Source organism: Selaginella moellendorffii, unplaced genomic scaffold (genome assembly GCF_000143415.4).
Source record: "Selaginella moellendorffii unplaced genomic scaffold, v1.0 SELMOscaffold_23, whole genome shotgun sequence".
NCBI classification, from domain to species: domain Eukaryota; kingdom Viridiplantae; phylum Streptophyta; class Lycopodiopsida; order Selaginellales; family Selaginellaceae; genus Selaginella; species Selaginella moellendorffii.
The window spans coordinates 233490-249425 of NW_003314284.1; the positions used below are offsets into that span (position 1 = coordinate 233490).

At 50.1% G+C, this 15936-nt stretch overlaps 6 protein-coding genes across 8 annotated transcripts; 2 read left to right on the forward strand and 4 right to left on the reverse strand.

Moving 5' to 3' along the window:
* Positions 1–55: 55 nt before the first annotated feature.
* LOC9656373 (putative inactive cadmium/zinc-transporting ATPase HMA3) lies at positions 56–4008 on the reverse strand. 2 transcript variants are annotated; one of them, XM_002973960.2, is made up of 12 exons: positions 3724–4008; positions 3447–3662; positions 2833–3382; positions 2497–2754; positions 2348–2445; positions 2030–2282; positions 1835–1972; positions 1457–1784; positions 1201–1403; positions 1016–1143; positions 889–957; positions 56–837 (listed from the first exon to the last, which is right to left on the reverse strand). In XM_002973960.2, exons 1-12 carry the CDS (start codon positions 3736–3738, stop codon positions 112–114), a joined length of 2982 nt encoding a protein of 993 aa, XP_002974006.2. In that variant the 5' UTR covers positions 3739–4008; the 3' UTR covers positions 56–111. The 2 variants fall into 2 exon arrangements, with proteins under 2 accessions (XP_002974006.2, XP_024534726.1); XM_024678958.1 differs by having other exon boundaries at positions 2497–3382.
* Positions 4009–4336: 328 nt separating this feature from the next.
* Positions 4337–6301, reverse strand: LOC9656374 (DNA-directed RNA polymerase I subunit rpa49). Its single transcript, XM_002973961.2, has 4 exons — positions 5883–6301; positions 5662–5808; positions 5245–5601; positions 4337–5190 (listed from the first exon to the last, which is right to left on the reverse strand). Exons 1-4 carry the CDS (start codon positions 6255–6257, stop codon positions 4669–4671), a joined length of 1401 nt encoding a protein of 466 aa, XP_002974007.2. The 5' UTR covers positions 6258–6301; the 3' UTR covers positions 4337–4668.
* Positions 6302–6512: 211 nt separating this feature from the next.
* LOC9656375 (uncharacterized protein C2F7.02c) lies at positions 6513–7190 on the reverse strand. The gene has a single exon (XM_002973962.2). It carries the CDS (start codon positions 7188–7190, stop codon positions 6513–6515), a length of 678 nt encoding a protein of 225 aa, XP_002974008.2.
* A 67-nt stretch (positions 7191–7257) lies between these two features.
* Positions 7258–10277, reverse strand: LOC112347680. Its single transcript, XM_024678976.1, has 6 exons — positions 10034–10277; positions 9850–9948; positions 8785–9798; positions 8549–8714; positions 7670–8498; positions 7258–7422 (listed from the first exon to the last, which is right to left on the reverse strand). Exons 1-6 carry the CDS (start codon positions 10052–10054, stop codon positions 7365–7367), a joined length of 2187 nt encoding a protein of 728 aa, XP_024534744.1. The 5' UTR covers positions 10055–10277; the 3' UTR covers positions 7258–7364.
* Positions 10278–10559: 282 nt separating this feature from the next.
* LOC9656376 (serine/arginine repetitive matrix protein 1) lies at positions 10560–12970 on the forward strand. The gene is made up of 9 exons (XM_024678904.1): positions 10560–10657; positions 10758–10847; positions 10911–11033; positions 11090–11257; positions 11366–11452; positions 11516–11661; positions 11722–12231; positions 12287–12328; positions 12385–12970. Exons 1-9 carry the CDS (start codon positions 10637–10639, stop codon positions 12860–12862), a joined length of 1665 nt encoding a protein of 554 aa, XP_024534672.1. The 5' UTR covers positions 10560–10636; the 3' UTR covers positions 12863–12970.
* A 25-nt stretch (positions 12971–12995) lies between these two features.
* Positions 12996–15936, forward strand: LOC9643012 (cationic amino acid transporter 4, vacuolar). Of its 2 annotated transcripts, none has more exons than XM_024678902.1 (15): positions 12996–13176; positions 13223–13424; positions 13512–13596; positions 13644–13778; positions 13830–13948; positions 13998–14094; positions 14149–14321; positions 14368–14434; positions 14488–14646; positions 14691–14946; positions 14999–15098; positions 15150–15262; positions 15312–15387; positions 15442–15554; positions 15604–15936. In XM_024678902.1, the coding sequence occupies exons 1-14, from the start codon at positions 13035–13037 to the stop codon at positions 15527–15529; spliced, it is 1812 nt and encodes a 603-aa protein (XP_024534670.1). In that variant the 5' UTR covers positions 12996–13034; the 3' UTR covers positions 15530–15554; positions 15604–15936. The 2 variants fall into 2 exon arrangements, with proteins under 2 accessions (XP_024534670.1, XP_024534671.1); XM_024678903.1 differs by having other exon boundaries at positions 15442–15549.

Sequence of the window (15936 nt, forward strand, 5' to 3'; positions counted from 1 at the left end):
TCCTCCAACCTAAAACCACAATGGCGGGGATTTTATTTTTACCGCCTGCCACGTGTTACAGAGACAATCACCAAGCATATTCTCAGCGTTTAAATTAGATTCTTTCAAGCGTTAGCAGTGAGCGTGTGAGTGGCCTTTGCCACATGCGTGCTTCTTCTTGCAGTGTGAGTGGCCTTGATCCTGGTGGTGGTGATGGTCGTGACTGTGGTGGCTATGATCGTGACTATGGTTGTGACCATGGTCGTGGCTGGGATGGCGGTGGTGCTGGTGCTTCTCAGCGCCATGCTCGTGATCAGAGCACTGTGTTCTTCCGGCGTGATCGTCGTCCTTGGAGCACTGTTTACCACCGTCTTGATCGTGGTCGTGATCCTTGCAATTCTTTCCGTGGTGATGGTGGTGGCCTGATGATCTCTTCTTCCCTGTTCCTCGGAGTAAAAGCGTGCTGTTTGAGATCACCAGCAAGCACGCCCCGACGTCTACCAGGACCGCCATCCACAGGTAGCCATAGCCAGCGAACGAGAGTGCCAGCATCGCGACTTTGAGGCCCACCGAGATGACAACGTTCTGTATAACTTTGGTGCGGACTCTCCTTCCCAGACTCGCCACCATGCTCAGCTTCCGGAGATCGTCGGTCATGAGGAAAACGTCCGATGTCTCCATTGCCACTGCTGATCCGGCTAGACCCATGGCGAATCCTACGTCCGCCGCTGCTAAAGCCGGGGCGTCGTTTATCCCGTCGCCTATCATTCCCGTCATACCGTGGTTTTCTTTCAGCTCTTGGATGATTCTGACTTTGTCCTGGGGGAGAAGACCGGCGTGTACAGTAACTCCTCCCAACTGCAATGGAGATAATTCAGTGACACTTCGAAGATGGAAATAGAAGCTTACTTTTCTCTGGACACTCTGGGCCGTCTCATGGTTATCCCCAGTTAGCATATGGATCTGGACCTTCATACGCTGCCATAAACAAAATAAAGCTTGTAAGGAAACACGGGAAGAAAGCTCCAAGCCCAACCTTTAGACTCGACACTGCTTCTGCCGCTTCCTCCCGTACATGATCCTCGAGGCTAAAAACTGCCAGGAGCTGGTGATCCTTTCCAAGCCAGCCGACGGTTCCTGTTTGATTCTTTAGCTTCGTAATGGCTGCAGAAATACAAACAGTTAGATTACAAGTCCACTGAAGGAGCAGCCGATGGAAACCTGTATTGTTCCAGCCAAGGCGAGATGCTAATCGCGCGTTACCAATCTCTACCAAGTGCCCATCCACAACGGCGGAAACACCTTCGCCTTCAATAATCTGAAAGTCTGTAACGGATTTCGATGGAACAACATCTTGTAAGCTAGCGTATGTGACGAGTGCAGCGGCCATTGGATGGCTCGATCTACTTTCAACACTCGTTAACCTGCGCAACGAAAAATATTTATCAGCGACACACAGCAGAAAAGTCAAACTTACCAATACAAAATTTGTTGCAGGCCTTCGGTTTCACCAACAGGTACAACTTCGGAAACGCGGAAGTGTCCCTCTGTCAAGGTTCCTGTCTTATCCATTGCCAAGCACTTGATCTTGGCAAGGATTTCAAGGTAGCTTCCACCCTTGATCACGACTCCAAGTCTTGCTGCGTGTTGTATTCCGCAGGCTACTGCAACGGGAGTCGAAAGGACTAAAGCACACGGGCAAGCCACAACCAGCAAAATGAGAGCTAAGTACAGCCAGTGTTTCTCATGGTGAGTGTGCGCTATCAACGGAATGAGTGCTAGACCAAGAGCTGTCGCTACCAAAGCTGCGTAGCAATGCTACATTAGCAATCGCACAGAAAATTTGTGGACTTACCAGGAGTGTAGAATTTTGCAAACTTTTCCACTAGCTGCTCGAAGTGAGATCGTTTTGCTTGGGCTTCCTCCACGAGTTTGATCATTCTTGAGACGGCCGAGTCTTCAGCAAGTGCAGTGGTTTGAACGGTGATGTAGCCTGTAGACAGAGATGAAGTTAGTTTTGAACGAGAACTTGAAGAATAAGCGCGCGTACCAGCCAAATTCACTGTTCCAGCCCAAACTTCGCTTCCGCAAGCCTTCTCGACAGGCTTTGATTCACCAGTCAAGCTGCTTTCATCCAAAGAGCACTCTCCTGACATGATAATCCCGTCTACCGGAATCATCTCCCCAGCTTTGACCGCAATTGATGATCCAAGTTTAACTTCGTCAACGGGGACCATCGCCCCGGTTTCGGCAAGGATGGCGTTTCGAGGGACATCCAGACCGGACGCCAATGCGGAACGCGCCTGAGACACCACGACGAGTGTCATAAAGGGCAAGGACAAACGAAAAGAAAAACAATAACATTTACCTGCTCGCTCGATCGTCCTTCTAGCCATTCAGCTAGAGTAAACAAAAATACGATCGATCCAGCTTCAATGTAGTCAGTTAGAGCAATAGCACCGCCGACTGATATAGTTTTATCATCAGACACTGAAAAGCCATTTTAACTCATCATACCTGCTATGAGCATAAGAATGTTGATGTCTAGAATCCATCGTCTTAGAGACGCTATGCTCCGCATAAAAATCGGCGGTATACCAACAGCCACCGCTCCGATAGCGAACCATTTCAAAGGGTTCCAAAAATGTTTGAAGAAGGATACGAGCAGTAGAATACCGCAACAAATGGTCCAGGGACTGGGCCAGTTACTAGACCTCTTTAGCTCTCCACGATGATGTAAACTTGCGTCTAGTCTAGCTTCGTTGAGTGCTTTGACTGAAGAAAAGGCAATAAAGGAAAGGAAAAAACGGGTGTGAGAAGAAAACAGAGCAAGCACGAAAGCTAAAGCTCTACCTAGACGTCCTTCAGGAGTCAAGAGCCTGTCGTGAAGAACTGTCACAATCCGCGACGTGTAGTTCACAGACACCTCCTTGACACCTGGTAAAGGTTCCAAGATCTTCCTGACGAGAGGAACCTCCGAGGGGCAGCAAATACCCATGACGTTTAAAACCGTCCGTGCAACTTGCTGGAAATTCTCTGGAATGTTTAGGATGTCCTCGGCAAGCCTGGGAGCTACCACAGCATCGTCTTCCTCGGCAAGAATCTCGTAACCTTTCCCTTCGGGGCCCTGGTAGCTGAAGATATCCATCAGCTGCTTCGGCCGCCTCTTGAGCTTTCCCAGCGATTCCCCCACCTTAACCAGGCGGCCATGCTCGTACTGAGAGTCCCCGGCATCTCGGATGAGCATGTATGATCCATCCTGCTTGGGGACTAGAAAGTCATAGTGATCACCGTGAGCGATTTGGTTGTGGCCACAGTCGTCGTTATGCTTGTGCTCGTCCTTGAGCGATGAACTCAGCCCGTCCCAGGACATCGGGAGAGCCCAACAAGTCTCCTCCAAGCACTAACAAACAAAGGAAAAAAAAAAAAGGCAGCTTGTCAATCGTCCACGAACGGCAATTCCAAACCTGTTCGAGCAAGACATCCTCGGTGATCTCTCCGTGATGGACATGCGCGTGGACGTGCTGGCTCTCCCGGAGGCAGCATCGCTCGGACTCGGGGAGAGGCGCCCAAGTCCCCGTGTGGTGATCCACAAAACAGATCCTACCTTTGTCCGGGACGGCCACATACGTGATGCCGTCGCCCTCGAGGATGAGAAGATGATCGCCCTCCTTGTGCTGCTTCTGCGCATACACCGAGAATCAAATCGCAAGAACTTCCAGAGAAGAGAAAAAGGATGCGTACCTGATCCATGATCATCGATCGCCAAAAATACCCTTCCCCGAGTCCTAAAGTAGTTCCATTTCGGTCCCTTTCCGGGCGAGCACTAAAGGAGGGACAATGCAGGACAAAGCCGCAACAGGGAAAGAGATTCCGCGAGAAGAATCTCTTGCGCGGCGGCCCCGCCGCGGCCACTGTCGATCGATCCACTGCTGCGCTCGCATTGTGCGCGCCCGATCGATCGATCCCCTGATGGAAACCCTAACACGCCAATCTTGGAAGAATCGCCCTCACATCCCCTTCTCTCTCTCTCCCCCCAAAATCAAAAACCACACACCACATTGTGTGAGAGAGAAGGCTGTTATATATTTGAGGCCACAAGAAAGGAATCAGATCGGCATATCTGGCGGGGCCGTACGTTGGCCGTTTTAAAATATTTGGACCGGCCCAAGCTTGTGGGCGATTAGCGATTAAAAAAAGCTATAGTTTTTTCTTGAATGTTCCGTGCCGGTGGTGCTTTGGTTTTTTGTTTTTTATTTTTTATTTTCTCGCTCAAGAAAGGCGGCGTGCGCTATCGCATCCTCTTATCGGTAAGGGCCATCTTTCCATTAAGAACCGAAAGGTGGTGGAGCAGGAGTAAAAAAGACATCTACATTACGTGTCGCCTTTTATTGAAATCGATTGCTAAGATTCGGATATGTCAACAAATCACACCGCTTTTCCACGTAGAGACGATCTCGACGAAACGGGGTACCTTGTAGAAATCCCGGATTTTCACGTTGAAAGTAAACAAGTTCCTGGACTTTCACGTTGGAATCCTGGAAGTAGAAAGTTCCTGTACTTTCACGTTGGAATCCTGGAATTTCAAGTTGGAAGTAACAAAGTTCCTGGACTTTCGCGTTGGAAGTAACAAAGATCTTCGAACCAAAAGAGGTTCGCCCAGGAGATTACGAGTCCACTTCCAGGATTTCACCGTCCTCTACCTCGGCCCCGACCTCCTCCTCCTCCGCCACTCCTGGCGTTCGCCGGGTCCTCTTGATCCAGATTCAATGGCAGCGGCATCGTCACCTTTGGTTTCACTGCCTTTGCCGCGCCTCGAAAATGCGGTGCCTCCACCTTACACCCCAGCTGCGCGTAGTGTGGCTGCAAGTCCGTCACGGTCATCTTGAGCTCCGTAGCCATGTCTTGCGCGTCGGACGTGAAGCCGTCCAGTTTCATGGCCAGCACCAGGATGTAGCTCAGGAGGTAGTCCCTGTGGAGGAGCTTGCCACTGCCGCCGGAGCCTCGCTTCTCGGTCTGCGGCGGCGCGTCTTGCAGGAACATCGAGCTGAGCTTGTCGTAGATCACTTGCGGCATGTCGAGGTTCACCTTCTCGTCGAAGAATGGATTGCGGCCGCTCACCACGCGGCCCCTCGTCGCGTGGAACATCAAGAGGAGGTAATTCAGGTAGACCATGATGAAACTCCGCTTGGCATTTCCTTCTCGATCTCCCTGTGCACAAAAGTGTCAGCCGAGCCAAAGAAAACGAAAGAAAAACTTGCTTACGTCGACGCGAAGGCGGTGTATCCGATCGAGGATAAAGTTCCAGTATTTTTCTTGCGAGCGTAGAGCCTCGAGCTCTGCCGCCTTCTTGGCCGCCTTCATGAGATCGCTCGAGTCCATGGATTGCCATTCCTCTTTTGTTATGATCTTGTTGAGAGGATAGGCATCGTCGGGAGCCTTGGCGTCGAGATTGTAAGGCGGTATTCTTCTCACCATCGCGGCATTTGCTGCTTTTTCCACCTCCTTTCTCGTCATCACAAGCCCCTCCTGTTGCACAGCGTCCTGTAAGTAGCCTTTGAATTGCTCGTCGGATCCTCCCAGCGCAGTTTCTTTCACCACAGCTCTCGACATTCTTTGCAGCTGGAGAAGAAGTTGTAAGAAAGAAAAACAAAGAAACAATAGAAACAACAGAAGACTTACCGCGTTCTTGGCCTTCTTCGTTCCAAATCTATTCACGAGCGTGTTCTTCCGATCGATCCTCATTTCTCTATCCACCTCCGTGTCATCCTGGTTGCCGTAATCCATCATGTACGAGACACCACGAACTCTAGGTTCCATTCTTAAAACCTGTGAAGGAAAAGTAGCAAAAAAAGAATGAAGATGGTCAACCATTCGCGAGATCCTGGACGAGAATGCGGTACCTTATTCGAGACAACTGGCACGATCTTGAGAGTTCCCTCCTCCTTATCGAAAACCCCGAGAGCAAACATGGTCGGATTCCAGGCACCGGCTTCACTGTTCACATTCGCTCCAACGAAATCCACATTTCCCCCCGGCGGCCGGACCACCAGCTGCATTTGCGAGTTCTTGGTGCTCGCGTAGAGCTCGGGCGGATCCGATTGATCGTCCTTGGTCGGCTGCTGCGCGCAGGGATCGAATGGCGTGGGAAAATACGCCAGAATCGGGAGCTGCGCGCCTTCCTCCCTCGCCAGCACATCCAGCGTTACCTTTTGGCGAGAGCGCTTCTTCCTCTTGGCGCTGCTGGTGCTGGGAGCAGCGCCATCGTCCTCCTCCATAGCTGCCAAACCCTAAACCCAGGCAGCTAAGCTAAACGCACGCTTTTGGCTTAATCAGAACCCTAGATGGTTGTCTAAGAAAAGGGTAGTTTTCGATAAAGAAAAGAGAAGTTTGTTCTTTAAAATCATAGATGTATCTTGCACAAAGATGGCAGAAATACATAGCTGTGAGAGAACTTGATTTCCATTTTCCAAAAAGAATTAAGCGCCACTGCAGCCTAACTCTAAGCAATGTTGCAGAAGAGTGACAAGATTTTACGGCTTGATACAGAAGAGTTCTTGAAAGATCTCATAAACCTTCCTAGATCTCTTCATTATTTTCGCCCTCTCAAGCTCCAGTGTCAAATCCTTCGCTCCAGCGACCTTCTCAAGGAAGAACCCAATATGCTTGAGTTGCAAATACTTCTTCCCTTTGACATTCTTGAAAGCCGGGATCTGGATTCCATTCCTGGGTTGCAGGGAAAAGTAGTGGGGCTTGTCGTCCACAATCACCACCCGCCTCAAGTCGCGACCCAAGCGCGACAAGTCCTTGATCATCGTTTCCCCATCGCAGGACACACACGACTCCCGGTACAGGCGGTGAGTGATCAATCCCTCCGGGTCGAGCTTGTCCAGAATCGTGTCCGCATAATACTGCTTCGACGCGGTAAACACCACTATCTCGTAGAGCTTTGCCATGTCCCGCAGGAACTTGTCCACGCCGGGCCGCTTAGCCACCATGTAGCGCTGCACTGCCACAACTTTCCCGCTGACGAGCTTGAGCGTTGCCTTCCCCCGTCGGCTGTGGACGAGGGTGTCGTCCATGTCCAAAACCAGCGTTGGCTTGCTTGGATCCAGAGGTGGCGGTAAAAGAGACGCAGCAAAGTCCTCCTTGAACTTGGTCTTCTCGGCCTTGAGCACAACTTCTAATGTGAAATCCCACTGTCCGCTCATCTTCGAAAGAACGAAAGGTAATGTTCCCCTAACCTTAAGCACACATATAAAGGCCCAACCCTTGGTATATTCCAATGCACCACCTTTTGCATTACAAAAGGCTTTTTCTTTTATGTATGTTTTACAAACTAGGATTGTTTGCGCTACATTTCTTCTCATTCTCTTTTTGTAAGTTTAAGAGCTCTCAACCTCGGCTGCTGAATTGGCTACCACCAGCAACAGCGTGCTAAATCTACACACACACCCACCAAAAAAAGATTTCGGATCGTTAGAATATGAAAAGAAGCCACACAAAAAGGCAACCAACAAGGAGAAATCAAAGCGATGGAAAACGAAAACGTGAACGTTCTGAGCCTAAACCTTTGAAAAAATAGCTCCTGAGAATCTACAAGTATGATACAAGCAGAAAAATTCTAATGCACCGTGCAGAGAACAAAGGAAACAGGAGAAAGAACACAGATATGAAGTAGAAATCCTACCTTGAATTGGTGCGCTTGACGCTCACCGACACAACCCGCTGTTGGTCCTTGCTCCGGACCTGTTGGAGTTGCTGCTTCTTCCTCTTGTGCTCCTCGAGCCTCTCGATCGCTTTCTGGAATTCTACGCTCCAGGTTCCAAAATCTTCCAGCTCCGGCAAGCTCGAGTCCACCACCAGCGGCTGCTGCTGCTGCTGCTGCTGCTGGTTCACCATCTTCATCTGCTGCTTGAGCTTGCTCATCTGTTTCTTCAACGCCAGTTTCTCTAGTTGCGCCCTCTGCCTGATCATCTCATCCACTCTCTCCTGAATCGTTGAAGCCTCAACGGTTTTTTCAACCAGAGTTTCTTTAGCCGGAGTCTCGATCTCGGACTCCATCTCGGTGTCTTCTCCGCCGGTGCTGCTAGCAGGCCTCTCTTTTCTATACGGAGAAAGAGTTGCCGCTTCTGCCAGTGCCAGTAAGTCCGACGTCCCTTCCTGCGAAGAACTAGCCTCGTTCGTAAGGCTCCCATTGCATGGCGACTTGGGCGATTTGGAGGACTTCGATCTCGAGATTTGCGGCACTTTTTTTCGTCTGGTGAAGTGCTTGATGCCCGACTGTCGCATCTGATGTATCACCTTGAGCTTCTTCATCTCCTCCGGATTGGCCCGTCCAGTGTATTTCTTCCAGACGAGATCTCCTGGTTGAGGACGAACCTCTTTCGTCCCCACAAACTTCTTAAAGCCGAGGTCGGTTTGCGCCGGCTCTCTACTTTCAGCTTCTTTTTCATCGGATGGAACCGATGCTTCATCACAGACCTCCGGAAGTGAAGGAGACTCGATATTCTCCACGCCTAGAAAAGAAAGGTGGTTAAAACTACACAGAGCAAAAGCTATATCTTACCAACTGGATTTAAAACATCTTGATCAGTAGCATCCAAAACGGGCGAGCTCAAAGAGACAGTCTCTGGTAGAGACTCAATTTCAAGTCCTCGAGGAGGCAGGCAAAACGCAAACAAATGCCTCTTCTGTTTTTTAGAGGAGTCCCGGTACTGCTTCCAGCGCTCTGGCTGCGAAAATAAACAGAGAGAAAGTTTAGTGCAAAAAAGCAGTAGAAAACAAAAGAGAGAAGGAGCATACCTGGAAATATCTCACCAAAGATATTCCGTTCCTCCGTCTCTTCTCAATCCAATAGCCATGGATGAGCTTAATGATCTTCAGCGACGCAACGTGTAGACAAACCTCACTTGCCGCGTCGATTGACAAGAGCTCGTTCCGATCATGAGAATACTTCTCCAGCGTGTACATCATCTTCTCGAACTTCTGCTCCGAGATCTTCGTGTAACCGCCAGCCTTCCCGTTCAAGTTCGACAGCCATTCCTCGTCCTCGCAATCCATGTCGTAGAGAACCCGGGTTTCCAGATTCACCTCAGGCGTCGGAATGTATCCATTCGCAGGACGGATAAAAGCCGGCCCCCTCCACCGAGTATCCAAGTCTTTCACGACCTGGAACTTTGGAGTTGGAAGTTTTCGAGAAGCCGCAAGCATGTAGTTCTTCTGATAGCACTTCTCGAAAACTCTCTTGAAAGCGTTGAGCTGCATGGTGTTTTTAAACTCGAGCATCCATCCCTGGTCGGCCTTCCACATGAAAGAACCCGAGAACCCGTTGGTGCTGTAGTGGAAAAACCTTCGTCTAATCTCCTGGACGAACAACGTCTCCCCTTGCAGAAGCACGCAAAGATACCAGCCCCTGTGACCACTGTGGAGCTCCACAGTAGCTCCATACTCTCTCCATCCCCGATCGAACTCTACCACAAGAACGTTGCAATTACATCCCCGGTTCTTATCCAGCAATCCCTTGTAGATAGCCTTTCCACAGCCTCTAGTGTTTGAAAAGCTCGGGCTCCTTTCGAGTTCTATCTCCTCCTGGTGACTGCTAGACCTGTCATCGCTCTCGTGTTCTTCCTCTCGTTCCTCGCTCTCACTTTCCTCGCGATACCTGTTAGTCTCTTCTTCGCCATCGACGAGACGATATCCAGGTGTTGGAATTGGCCTTTTCGGATACGTTGGCTCGCAGTGGTCGGGGAAACGATGAAGAACGTTGCTCGCTAGAACTGTTCCTCCAGCTCCAAAGAAATCCTTGCATGGCAGGAGCTGCGAAGGAATAGTTACTGGGTTGTTTCGAGAGATGGAACTAAAACTCACCGCATTGTTATCGCGAGGAGGAGGCACCAGTAATCCCTTCCCTCTCCGTGGCTCGGTTTTCCGGCGCTTGGCATCGAATACACTTCGGTGCCTCTCGTCCTGCGTGAAAAAACGAGGATAAATTTTTGCTTCTTTTTCACCACAGCGAGGAAGAACAAAAAAAAGAGCTCAATGCAGACCATACCTTTCTTTTCCTCGCCTTCATCGTCCTCCTCAGCAGCGCAACAACCCAGAGCTCATTCCCCTGGCGAAGTAATCCAAATCACAAGAAAAAAAATATTCTATCGCTCGCGCCGCTGGAGATTCGTCACGCGCTGGACTGGAAATTCCGAGGGATTTCCACAGCGGGACGATGGAATGGAGCAGCATTCATCGCGCGGAGCTAAAGCCCTAGTCTAGGGTTCGCAGATTTTCCTCGCCAAAACCTCTCATCCAGAAATGTATACGCTCGAATTTTTTTCTTTTTTCTTTTTTCCACTATCTCTTTTTACCTCCCGGTAAAACCCGCGAGGATAAACACCCATCTACCTCTTGTTCGCAGTGCCATGCTTGCATTCACCCGCGGTAAAACGGCGGGCCCCGCCCCGAAGATATTTGCTGCAAAGAGTATTTTATGTTCCAGTTACCAGGGGTTTAGGGTTTAGGGTTTAGCGTGGCCGCCAGATATTTTTTCGCGATGGCTGCCTTTGGATTCGAACCCTGACCGCGCGAGTCCCGTACAGGGAAAGGTTTACCGTACGGGTTTGGTCGTTTTAACCCTAGGGGCGGAGTGAGGGCGTAAGCCGCGATGTCGGGCGGCTTCTTCCGGGTGAGTGATTTCTTCGCGGCGCCTCTCTCTCTCGCCGAGCTCTCGCTCTCGCTGAGCTCTCGCTCTCGCTGTCTTCTTCACGGGGATTTTGTCAATGCAGGGCACGTCCACGGAGCAGGACACTCGATTCTCCAACAAAATGGCCAAGCTGCTTAAGACGCAGAAGTTTGCGTCGGAGCTGGACCAGCCGGTAAGCAATTGGATTCCTTGTAGCGATTAGCTGAGGCGAATTTTTTTTTTCCTTCTCGGACAGATCGACATGTCGAAGGTGAATATGGATGTGATGCGACCGTGGATTGCGACGCGGGTCACTGAGCTTCTGGGATTCGAGGATGAAGTGCTGATTAATTTTATTTATGGTCTTCTGGACGTCAAGGTATGGAGTTTTGGAGAACTTGTGGCTTGATTTTCATATCGTTCTTTCTTTTCAAGGTGGGTGATGGCAAGCACATTCAAATCCAGCTTACGGGGTTCATGGAGAAGAACACTGGTCGATTCATGAAAGAGCTTTGGGGACTTCTTGCCAGCGCACAGAGCAACGCGAGCGGTATTCCTCAAGCGCTGCTGGACAAGAAGGCGCTCGAGACTCAACTCAAAAAGGTAAGTAGGCGTTCAATCTGGTCTTTCTGTCTAGCAGTTCTCTTATCTTCCGGTTTGCGTTTGTCTACAGGAAAGTAGAGCAACATATCTAATCCCTTGCCGATGCAGGCTGAAGAGCAAAGGATTTTGGCGGCGGTTCGTCAAACGACGGAGCGGGAGAAGGAAAAAAACGACTCTTTGCAACAAAACAAACTTGTGAGTTCATTTCGTTCTCTGTTTGTATCCCTCGGGCGTTTTGAATGTGGTGGTAATGTATAGGCTGTAATTGATGGTGTTGCTGGCGGAGCTCTTGTGGTTGCGTCAAAGCCAGCAGAGCCCAACCGAGATCGAAACGCGCCTGAAGCATTACCGCGAAGGCGAAGGTCCAGGTCAAGAGATCGCTCTCCTTCTCGAAGCCGTTCACGGTATGCTAGTTTTAGTTTTTTGGACTTGTGGAGTTCTCTCTCACTTCCGTAACTTGGCAGTTCTCCTGGTCACCGACGTCCTCCGAGACCTCGCAGGTCACCACCTCCAAGGCATAGGCGCTCTCCATCACCACCGCGGCGGCGGTCGCCACCTAGAAGACGCAGGCCATCTCCAGGGAGACACCGACCGTCCCGTTCTCCATCAAGGCTCAGACACTCGCCCCTAAAAAGACGTCCTTCTCGGTCACGGTCCCCAAGGCGGCGTTCACCTCGGCGTGGACGTTCTTCTCGGTCCCGTTCGCCACTGTCGCCAAGGCACCACAGAAAGTCACGCTCTCCTCCTCCCAGACGAAGGCATTCACCTCGCAGGCGACCGAGGTCCCCTCCTCGGCGTGGACATTCACCTCGTCGCAGGCCACCGTCGAGATCACCCGGCCGCATGCGGTCGCGTTCGCATCCACGCTCTCCCAAGCGCAGCAAGTCGCCATCATCTTCGCCCTCAAAGTCTTCACCGTCTCCGGCGCCAGAAAAATCTCCGGCTCGCGAGAAGTCTCCCGCAGGAGAAGAGAGGTTGGCATTTTAAATTTTGTTTGAAAGGTGACGAAACTTTTCTGTGAAAACACAGGAACTCCGGAAAGAGTCGGAGCAAGGGAGAGTCCGCTGAAAGGTAGAGAGAGCTTGGATGTTTAGCCTAGATCACGACTGATGGTTGTGTCGTTGCAGTATGCACGATCAGAGCAACGGCAAGAATCAGGAAGCAGCACAAGACAAGGGCCAAGCTCTGAAGCGGAATCGTTCGCCATCACCCGAGAGAGTCCACGTCGTGGATTCGAGCACGACGGGAGAAGTGAAAAAGCCTTCTCGCCCGAGCAATGACACAGACTCCATGGAGGCGGCGAGCCCGAATCGCTCCAAGGTGGACGACGACGACACGAGCCCGCTGAGCGAGGAGAAGCGAGAGGCGAAGCGGCGGCGGAGGGAGGAGAAGCGATTGAGGAAGGAGGAGAAGCAGCGGCGGCGGGAGGAGAAGAGGAAGAGGAAGGAGGAGAAGCGATCGCTCAAGGCCGCCGCTGCTACCGCCGCCGTGAGCTCCGCGTCCGCCAGAGGCCCTGCCGAGAGTGATGTCGAGCAGAAGAAGCTCGAGGACGATCTGCGAAAGAAGGCGCTCGAGTCGCTCAAGGCGAAGATGCAAAGCTCGTGAGGGGTGGTCTTGTGTGAATAAGTGAGGGGTGGTTCTACCATGATATTGTGATAGGCGAAAAATCGATACTTTCATTCTAATTTAAAATTTAGGGCTCTTGCGCGCGAAGTGTGATGACGTGGCGGCATCTTTCTTAAGAGTTTCTAGGGTTTAATCCGTCGTGTGGCAAATAATGGGGTCCCTGGTCCGGTCCGCCGGATTCGACCGGCTCGCGCGCAAGAAGCAGCTGGGGATTTCACGGCCGGATCATCAGGATAGCCCAGCGCCGGCGCAGCTGTCCAGGGAATTGCGCGTGCCGCAGCTGCTGGCAATCGGTAAGATTTGGATCCGGTGGATTTCGATCTGGATTGGAGATTGCAGGGATTGGGACGACGATCGGCGCTGGCATTTTCATTCTGATTGGTACGGTGGCCAAGGAGAGGACGGGGCCGGCGCTGCCACTGTCATTCGCTATTGCCGGTGTCGCCGCGGCGCTATCGGCTTTCAGCTATGCGGAGCTCGCGAGCCGATTGCCCTCTGCTGGTAGTGCTTACCATTACGCATACACATGCCTAGGAGAAGGGTAAGCAAAGAAGCAATGCTTCTTTGCATCTGTATCTCACTTTCTTTCTATGGACGATGAGTTTAAATTTGGAACCTTGTTTTGTAGATTGGCATGGTTCGTCGGATGGTCTCTCATACTGGAGTATACTGTGAGCGGTGCCACGGTTGCTCGTGGAGTTAGTCCGAATCTGGTAAGACTGTGAGAGTTTTCTTTTTTGCTGACTGACAGTCCTGCTAGGCATTGTTCTTCGGAGAGGATTTGCCTTTCTGGCTAGTACGAAGGAACATTCCTGGTACCGGGATCTTGGCTGATCCGTTTGCGGGGTTCTTGATCGTCATGGTAACGATCTTGCTGTGCACGGGGATAAAGCAGGTAATTCTTCCAGTGGCGCGCTACTGACGTTGTGGTTTCGCTTTTCTAAAGAGTGCAGCGGTACAAGTCGTCATGACGGTCATTCTCGTTCTTGTGCTCTTGTTCGTGGATGTCGTGGGGTTGTGGATCGGGATCAAAGAAGGATGGAGAGGATACGAGTTGAAAACCGGGTATGCATGTCTACGCTGAGCTTTTTTACAATCTTGTTTCATGGACCAGGTACACACCTTTTGGTGTTAGCGGCGTGCTTGGAGGTGCAGCTATGCTGTTTTTTTCGTATGTTGGATTTGATGCTGTTGCCACTACGGCCGAGGAGGTATAACTTGATTTCTGCAGTTATGAGTTTCTTTGATATTGTGAACTTTGCCAGGTTAAAAACCCACATGTTGATCTTCCAATTGGAATCGGGCTTGCTTTGCTAGTATGCGCGAGCTTGTACATGTCCGTTTCAGCTGTAGTCGTTGGCATTGTCCCTTACTTCTTACTCAACACAGATACTCCCATATCGACTGCGTTTTCGCAAAACGGACTGCCTTGGGCTACGTAAGTACATGCTCACATGTTTTTCTGGCACAAACTATTTGTACAGGTATATCGTAGCGCTTGGAGCCTTGACTGCCATGCTCACGACGCTACTGGGCTGTTCCTTGCCACAGGTTTGTGGTTAGCTTTGTTTTTCGTGATAGACTGTTGTTCCTTATATATCCAGCCCCGCATACTCATGGCAATGTCAAGAGATGGTTTGCTGCCCCAGTTCTTCAGTATTATTCACAAATCTACCTTGGTACCTGTTAATGGCGCTGTAACAACGGGGACGATAGCGGTGTTTGTTTCTGTGTTTATGGACATCAGTCAACTATCCGAAATGGTAAAGTTCTAATATCTTCGTCGCTTATAATTGTGTTGCTATAGGTGAGTGTTGGAACACTAATGGCTTTTACTTCTGTAGCACTTTGCGTGCTCATCATAAGGTACTCACCGCCTCACTCAGCGGTCCACCTTCCAGTATCCATTTCTGTAGAAACAACGAACACTCCGCCGACCACCTCAAATGACGTGGACATCTCCAATGAGAACGAAGAACGAGAAGAGCCGGAAGAAAATGACGCACCTGAGGGTTGTTCTATCGATCTGAAAAATCCATTGCTTGACACTGAAGAAATCTATGGTAAGCTCAAATCAATCAATTCCATTTACAAAAATCTTTCTTTTGTATGTAGCGACCAAAGGTAAACAAGGAGTGGCCGGATGGAGCATTTGTATATTTGTGCTCGGAAGTCTCATCCTCAGCCTATTCTTATCTATGGCCATTTTTCCTCGGTAAGCTTTCTTTTTTGCTTACATATGAACAAATTCGAGTGCTCGCTTCAGCTGGCTGCAAATTATTGGTGGGACGATTGGAGGTTTACTTTTCGCTGGCGGAGTAATCGTCCTCTCCATGACTAAACAAGACGAATCTCACCGAACTTTTGGAAATCCTGGAGGTACGCTACGAATTTCTAGATAGAACTAACAGCATGTGGTGTCCTTCAGGATTTCACTGCCCGCTTGTTCCTTGGCTGCCAGCCGCGTCTGTTTTTGTCAACGTCTACCTCCTCGTCAATGTGGGGTATGGGATTGAAGTTGCTATACAATTGGAATTCTTTCTTTGTCGAGTGATCAGTGCAGCGACATGGATTCGAGTTTCAGTATGGCTTGTCTTGGGCGGCCTCGTCTACATTTTCTACGGCATTCATCACAGCATACACTAGAAGGAAAAGATATAATAAACGTGTGGTAAAGTTCTCTTTCTTTTTTTCAGATGGCTTAAAAATGATTGTTACAGGAACTATTGAGAGTCGAGGCTTTTTCAACTCTATTGAGGTACCATACCATTGGTTTTCGGCATCTCTTTGAGTATCTATTCACCGAGAACTGGACACAACACCAACACGGTGCAGTTTGTCCAGAGCTTTACAAAACAACACTGAAGGTGCCATTTCTGACAGTGAAAGTTGCCAACCGAGAGAGATCTAGTTTTCATCAAGGAAGATCACGAGCAGCTGCAACATGACTTCTTTGAGTTCGATTAATAGTAATAGCGTATATTGCGGTTTTAACCGTACTGGCACCTTTGATCTGGTTTAAATGTATAATAAAAGCGCATATCTACTTTGCC

Coding starts and splice junctions, on each gene's coding strand:
- LOC9656376 (XM_024678904.1), top strand. CDS start 10,637: ATGTCGGGCGGCTTCTTCCGG. Junction 11,258..11,365: donor TCGAGACTCAACTCAAAAAG/GTAAGTAGGCGT, acceptor TTGCCGATGCAG/GCTGAAGAGCAAAGGATTTT. Junction 11,453..11,515: donor CTTTGCAACAAAACAAACTT/GTGAGTTCATTT, acceptor GGTAATGTATAG/GCTGTAATTGATGGTGTTGC.
- LOC9643012 (XM_024678902.1), top strand. CDS start 13,035: ATGGGGTCCCTGGTCCGGTCCGCCGGATTCGACCGGCTCGCGCGCAAG. Junction 13,177..13,222: donor GCCGCAGCTGCTGGCAATCG/GTAAGATTTGGA, acceptor TGGAGATTGCAG/GGATTGGGACGACGATCGGC. Junction 15,388..15,441: donor TACCTCCTCGTCAATGTGGG/GTATGGGATTGA, acceptor TCGAGTGATCAG/TGCAGCGACATGGATTCGAG.
- LOC9656375 (XM_002973962.2), bottom strand. CDS start 7,190: ATGAGCGGACAGTGGGATTTCACATTAGAAGTTGTGCTCAAGGCCGAG.
- LOC9656373 (XM_024678958.1), bottom strand. Junction 2,446..2,496: donor CATTCTTATGCTCATAGCAG/GTATGATGAGTT, acceptor AAACTATATCAG/TCGGCGGTGCTATTGCTCTA. Junction 2,283..2,347: donor AAGGACGATCGAGCGAGCAG/GTAAATGTTATT, acceptor GTGGTGTCTCAG/GCGCGTTCCGCATTGGCGTC.
- LOC112347680 (XM_024678976.1), bottom strand. CDS start 10,054: ATGAAGGCGAGGAAAAGAAAG. Junction 9,949..10,033: donor TGAAGGCGAGGAAAAGAAAG/GTATGGTCTGCA, acceptor TTTTTCACGCAG/GACGAGAGGCACCGAAGTGT. Junction 9,799..9,849: donor CTCCTCGCGATAACAATGCG/GTGAGTTTTAGT, acceptor ATTCCTTCGCAG/CTCCTGCCATGCAAGGATTT.
- LOC9656374 (XM_002973961.2), bottom strand. CDS start 6,257: ATGGAGGAGGACGATGGCGCTGCTCCCAGCACCAGCAGCGCCAAGAGG. Junction 5,809..5,882: donor TGCCAGTTGTCTCGAATAAG/GTACCGCATTCT, acceptor TTTCCTTCACAG/GTTTTAAGAATGGAACCTAG. Junction 5,602..5,661: donor CGAAGAAGGCCAAGAACGCG/GTAAGTCTTCTG, acceptor CTTCTTCTCCAG/CTGCAAAGAATGTCGAGAGC.